This window comes from Tupaia chinensis, unplaced genomic scaffold, assembly GCF_000334495.1.
Source record: "Tupaia chinensis unplaced genomic scaffold, TupChi_1.0 Scaffold000320_1, whole genome shotgun sequence".
Taxonomy (NCBI): Eukaryota; Metazoa; Chordata; class Mammalia; order Scandentia; family Tupaiidae; genus Tupaia; species Tupaia belangeri.
In genome coordinates this window covers 1,628,097-1,635,139 of record NW_006159813.1, presented here as the reverse complement: position 1 = coordinate 1,635,139, position 7,043 = coordinate 1,628,097, and the positions used below count along the sequence as shown (strand labels likewise).

The 7,043-nt window shown below is 40.1% G+C and overlaps 1 protein-coding gene across 1 annotated transcript in view; it reads right to left on the bottom strand.

Annotated features, from left to right (window-relative positions):
- Positions 1–7,043, bottom strand: part of SPPL3 (signal peptide peptidase like 3) — a 119,819-nt gene that overhangs the window by 17,676 nt on the left and 95,100 nt on the right. Inside the window, exons 5-6 of the mRNA XM_027773083.1 lie at positions 4,807–4,885; positions 3,813–3,925 (exon numbers count right to left, since the gene is read on the bottom strand). Of these exons, the coding sequence (XP_027628884.1) occupies positions 3,813–3,925; positions 4,807–4,885 (192 nt within the window). The remainder of the gene's footprint in view (positions 1–3,812; positions 3,926–4,806; positions 4,886–7,043) is intronic.

Sequence of the window (7,043 nt, the reverse complement as noted above, 5' to 3'; positions counted from 1 at the left end):
TCAAAGTGTTAAGAGAAAAGCAATTTCAGCCAAGAATATGGTACCTAGCAAGATTATCTTTCATGTGGGAAGAAAAGACAAGAACATTCTCAGATAAACAAAACCTGAAAGAATTTAGCAGCACCAGACAAGATCTCCAAGAAGTTCTCAAGGGAGTGCCTATATCAGGAAAATTAAATACAGACATACAGAAATAAGAGTCCAAAAACCAAGAAAGTGGCCAACTTAATCATAGGGACAAGCCTGGAGTTGAATATTATATCCCAGAATTTAACTGGGAAAATTGAACCACAACAGAAGATAGAGTACATGAGGCTGAATTGGTGAAGTATAATTTTATGACTTTTGACTAAAATATTGCTGATTTTCTTGTAGACTTTGTTATCTGGTTGTAAGGATTTGTGTCCTGTCTTGAGATATGGATAAGTTCATGCACCTACCATTTGAACAGAATCCTAACCTGTTTCCTGGCTTTAAGCAAAGTTCCTTAGCATTTCTTTGATTTAAGTTAAAATTGGTTTTCTTAATAGTATCAAGTGAACTTACTATTGAAAGTAGTTAGATTAATTAAGAAATTGTGTGATCAATACAATGTGGGTGGAAAGGAATGGAAGGCAATTGTAGACACCAGAGATAGTGTGAGAAGAGGGTGAGAAAGACGAGGGTCAGAAAGAGGGGTAAAAAAAATTCTAGAAACTAGAAATGGAATTTTTGATAATAATATGCATGATTAAGTCACTATGCAGTATATTCTGGATGGGAAATCACATTTTGTATGCTGTGACGATGCTTAGGGAAAGCATGTAAATTAAGTTAAAAAAAAGTTTCAGAAATAAAAAACAAACATCTATTCGATGACTACAGTAAGATATAGGGCCCCAGCTAGGTGCAACTTTATAGGTGCCTAAAGTTAGACTTGTGTTCATGGAAATGTATATATCAGCTGTGTTTGCTATGAAAATATTTAGGTTAATTAAGATCTTTAGTAATTCAATAAATGTGGAGGAAAAACAGTAAAGAAAGCAAACATAGATACCAGAGACAGTGTGAGATGAGAGTGAGAGATGGCAAAGGGTAAGAGATAGGGAATCAAGGATAGGGAAAAAAAGCAAAACATACAGGAAACAAGAAATGGAGAATTATTTGTTGACAATAACATGTATGTTGATGTGCTTGATTGAGCCAATATACGGTGTACTCTGGATGGAAAATCTCATTTTGTATGCTGTAATGATGCACAGTGAATGAATATAAATAAATAAATTTAAAGGCACATACATTCATTAAACAAAGAAAAAAATGTTCCCTAGTTGGGTGTGGCCACGCCCCAATCTCTTCTCCATCTCTCCATCCTGTTGGGATTTGAGGCATGCCTGCAAACACGCCCAGCATGGTTCTCAAGCTGCTGGGTCTGAGATTCAAACCATACGGTTAGCCATGAGCGATCCAGCTGTGTTATCCACCAGGCCATGGACCTGGACTGTAATTCGTATTTTTAATGCAAGTGTGTGTTTGTTTTAGGGTTTTGCTATAGGGCGTGTATGCTTCCCAGAGAGAGAGAGACAGAGAGAGAAAGAGAGAGCGAGAGGGAAAGTGAAAAATCACCCCCAGGGGGATGGCCACGCTGTAATTTGTTCTCCTTCATTCTTCTCCTGGGATTTTAGGCATGCATGCAAACATGCCTAACATGATTTTCAGGCAACAGGTCTAGGACTCAAACTGTGGTCAGCCCATGTGGGTGTCTAGCACCTTAACTACCATATTACCTGCTGGCCCCGTAAGTGTGTGTGTGTTTAAATTATAAAAATCAAACCACCACTATAAAAATCCTCCAAACTATGTACCAAATAGCAAACAAGTCAGTCACAGGAAGTCTATCTACCCTATAAAGTCAGTGCTTAGACACTGCTGGACTAAGCTCCTCCCGAGTTTGAGGCCTGCATTGGAAGTGTCACTCTGGTGGGATCTGGACTTCAACAACAGCAGATGACAGTTCCACTGGCGCTGGGCCAGCCTCAGAGCTGCATGGAAACACTGCCTGGCAGAGGGCAAAGGAGCCTCTCAGACCTGGCAGCTGGCTCTACAGGGTCATTTCCAAGGTCTGGATTAGCCTTTGTGGTTGCTTGGCCTGGGCAGCTGGAATGGATGCAATCCATACCTTAAGTCCTCAGTTTTCAAATTCTTCCTTTAAAGATGACAAACTGTATAAAATTGACTGACTTTATATTTTAACCTCTTTTCCTTCTGAACCACCAAAATAAAGGAAAAAGTAAACAGGTGTTGTGGGGTAGAACAGTTAGATAAAAATTCCTTGAGATTAAGGGACTGCATGCAAAAGAAGGTGGAGACAGGGCTCCAGGACCTGATGTGAAGAAAAGATAAAAACGCCTAGACAGGTGCGTGGGGCTTCAGCAGCACATACACTAAAACCGGGGTGGTAGAGAGAAGGCTGGCGTGACCCCGAGCAAGGAGGGCACATCTGTGAAGCGCTCCATCTTCTCTGAAGTACAACGAAGGCTGTCTGACCCTTTGCCTTCTACTTCCAAGGACACAGTGTGAGTCAGAGTAAAACGCCTGGTATCCAATACTGAAACTGTCATTTCACTACCAAAAATGTCTCAAGAGACAGACTAGACAATTAGCAGGAATTTTCCCAAGATGTTTTGGCAGTCATAAGAAATACAAGGTTCTGTGACTTTATTAAGTTACTACTTTGGTTCTTTAGCTCTGCTTCTGCAAAATGGAAATGAAATAGTACCTACTTCAAAGTTGCTGTGGAGATTAAATGAGACAATTCATGTGAGACACCCAGCAGAGTACCCAATATATAAAAAACACTCAATTAATCTGAGGTTTCATTCCTGTCATTATCAGTGAAGGGGAATTCTCATAGGTAGGACAGTAAACCACCACAGCCTTTCTGAAAGGTAGTATAATAGCAGGTGTAAAAACCTCCTGTGGTTTTTACATCTATGATCTCATCCTTGGAACATAATTTAGTAAGTTATATGGCATATATGCCAAGAGGTAGAACAAGAATGTATACTTCAGGGTTATTTTAATATAAAAATAATGAAAACATTCTAAGGATGCAGCAACAGTTAAATAACACATATATAGTAAAATACTCAGGTCAGCTAGGTGGTATACTGGCGTTAGCTAGGAGACATAGTGGTTAAGGCAGCTGGATCCCACGTGGCTAACTGCACACTTGAAAATCACAATAGACATGTGTGCACGCATCCCCAAAAATCCCAGGAGGAGAATGGAGGAGAAGAGATTGTGGCATGGCCACACCCTCCTGGGGAGTGATTTTTCACCTTCCCTCTCACTGTCTCTCTCTCGTGAGTACACACATCCTCTAACAAAAAATGAAAAGAAAAGAAAGTACAGTCTACACAAAAATGTGTGCAGGAATATTCACAGAGGTATTATTCTTGATAGCCAAGAAAGAAATAACTGATGAATTGGTAAAACCGGTATATCCATATAACAAAATAGGATTCAGCCACAGAAAGGACAGAAATACTTGATACAGGTTAAAACATGGAGGAACCCTAAAAATGCTGGCCACACAGATTATGACTCCATTTACACGAAATATCCAGAACAGGCCAATTCACAGAGACAGCAAGAAAATTACTGAATGCCTAGGGCCAGGTGGACTGCTAGTGGGTATGGGTTTCGGGGTTGCGGGTAATGGAAAAGGGCTCTAAGATTTAGTGACTGTGGTTGTAGAACTGTGGCTATAGTAAATTATGTATAAAACTACATTAAACAAAATTACAATCTGCTACATATTAGTTACTCACCATCCATCAGAAGCCAATGGCCAGTGAGAACCCAGATGAGGACAAGCATGACAGACAGTGAGAATGACAGTAACTCTGCCGCAGTGAAGCGTCCACAGCAGCCAAAGGAAATCCTGAAAAACAAACATGCACTGGGCTGATGGGCGTGCTTGTCAGCAGCTGAACTCTCCTTTGGTTCTTCATGATCAGACATCACAATGGCTGATTACGAAAGTAGGCAATACCTATAGCTGGGACTCCAACACATCCAAACCTCTTTGGAGTAAGCCAAAAAAGAGCTCAGAGGAATTATACTCTTGTACCCACTTGACAATTACTTTCAAATCAAACCATCAAACAGGCAGTTAGGTTAAAGTGACAATACCAATCGCTGGAGAAGTTAAGTATGGGTAAAACTCCATTTTTATGAGGAAAGCAAAAGGAAGAAAGTCAACAATTGTATTCATATACAAAGACGGATACGTATTTGTGACGGTCTAACGGTGTGGTTATCAGCTGCCGCCCGTGACTGGGCTCCTAAGTGCACTCGGCACCTTTACCAGCACGGACGCCATTCTGCCCCACGGAGCACCAGCTTCAGGAATCAAAGTGTGAACTTCGGGATTAAAGGCAAGTGCCTCGCCTATCTAGGTCACCAAGATGAATGGCAAAGAAAAAAAACCACGATTTATTCTCATCATCCTTTAACCCACCAGTAAAGGAAGGAAAACACTGCTCCCAAGGAAAACTGCTTGCCTTTCAATAATCTAAGCATGAAGCACATTAAATAACTCTGACTTCCTAAGATTTGTTCTTATTTCCTCTGCCATGAAGAGGTTCACTGGGAAGTACTATACCGTCTTCTAGTTTTAAAGATCAAATACCGAACATCTCCGTCTTCTGGCATTTGTATGCTCAAGTCAATACCGGAAATCCAGACTCCTAACAATGCTATCAAGTATGAGAGAAAAATGCATACAATCTTACAATTTACAGAAAAATTTCCAATACTTACTTGTTCTGAGGTGAACAGGGTCTTGTTAAATACTGGCACATCGGGAGAAGAAGAAAAGCAAAAGCTATTGTTGCAAGAACTAGAGAGAAAAAGAAAACATATGGTTAATTTTTTGGTTGCTCAGTTTTTACTAATTGTAAGAAAAATGATATCATTTACAGAAATATAGTTATTTCCCAGAATACTTTCTTTGACAAGTGAATACAATTAAGTTAATTAACTTGAGAAGAAAAAATATCTTCCTTTGGCACTGCATAGACAACCTCTTTTTAAGAAAAGATCTCTGATTTGAGGTAGAGGAAAGTATAGGTAGGTTTTTTCATTCTCTCCCATATCAACAAAGAATAGATTAAATAGTGGCCAGGAGATGATTTCCTAACAAATCTTGTAGCATTCTGATTTTTAAAATATTTGTATCATTGCTTAACTTGAAAACCCATCAGAGGGCCAGCAAAAAGTGTGGAGGTTAAGGCGACTAGATCCCACACAGCTGACTCCAAGTTTCAAGTTCCAGATCCTGCAGCTTAAAAAACATGCTGGGGATGTGTGTGTGTGTGCATGCCCAAAATCCTGAGAGAAGAATGGAGAAGAGATTGTGGTATGGCCATACCGCCTGAAGACGGCTTTCTTACTCCCTCTCCAATGAGTACATGTGTCCTGTAGTAAAAACTAAAAACCAATGAATAAATAAAGTCATTCTCTGGGTGACCCAAATATATGCTTAAAAAAAAAAAAAAACAGATCAGTGCGCCAATAGTCAATTCCCTGATGAGCTATCAATGTTTCCAACTGTAGAAATACAGATGGCGCTTTGGATGACCACCACACCAAACCAGGCCTGGTATCCCTCAGAAGAGGAGCTACAGCAAGAATTATACTGCTGTGGTGTCATAAAGCTTGGAGGTTTTAAATCCCCAACCTTTCTTTCAGATTGTGCTGGGAGGTCTGAAGAAATGACTTGTGAATTAAGTGTTCAAGGAAGAGGCTGGGGCAGGGGGAGGAGAAATACCAGACTTACAAAGAAAAGCTTGCATAGCATGCTGTGTAAGTCTTAATTGATGATTTGAAAAGGTGAAATATTTTCCTTTTATGTATGTTAAGGATAGACGAGAAACTCATTTACCTGCTGTACATATTGTAAAAACTACTTGAACTGAGTCAAAGAAGAAGAACATTACTAGAAGAGAAACAGATGCTCCAATTGGCAGGAAAAGAGCCTGGGTAGAGTCAATCGTTTGGATACCTGCAAGAGAGAAAAAGGGACATATTAACAAAGTACGAAACAGGCACCGTGCCCACGCGATTCACATACATCAACTCATTAAAGTGTTGATGGTTTTAGGGTTTAGTATGCCAGGTACGGATCGTCCAGGACCCGTGATTCTTTCCTTTCCAGAGAGATTCTGAGCTCCCTGCACTTCTCAGAGTGCCTTCATTATGGAGATGCTCAAGAAATATTTGTTAAATGGAACCCTTATCAGACACAAAAATCAACAAAACAAATCAGGAACATCAAGAGAGTACAAATCCAAATTAAGCAATTTGAGTGTATTTGTGGTCTTGTATATAGATGCGGTAAAGACGGTGATTTAAACCGACTGGCTAAAATAATTTCTTAACGTCTGTGAATTTTATGGACTCATATCCACTTTTCTCATTTTTTTTTTTTTTAAGAGAGAGATTTTTGCTATAGGGCACATGCACTTGCTGGAGAGACAGAGAGACAAAAGTGAGAAATCACTCCCCATTGGGGATGGCCACCCTACAATCCCTTTTCCTTCATTGTCTTCTTGAGATTTTGGGCATGCATGCACCCAGCGTGGGTGCACTGGGTCTGGGACTTGAATCGTGGTTGACTATGTGAGAGTACAACGACATAATCATTACGCCAACTGCTGGTCCCTCACTTTTCCCATTGTCGCTAGGAGCTGAGGACTGACTCTGGGTGGTGGTGGTGGAAAATGAGACATAGCTGAAAACCCTAAATCAGAAAAAATATTTTATGGGAACATTTTAAGGTACCAGAATGTAAAATGAACGAGGAAAACAACTCTTGGGAAGGAGTAGGATTTAATACAGCGATTTCTCAATTCTTGGCTGCTCACTGAAATCACCTGGAGAACTTTAAAAAAATTACAATGTTCAGACTCAACCCTCTGCCAATTAAACCGAAACCTCTGGGTTAGGTCTAGCTAATAATGTTCCCCCAAATTTTACTTTACATCCAGGTTTGAGAA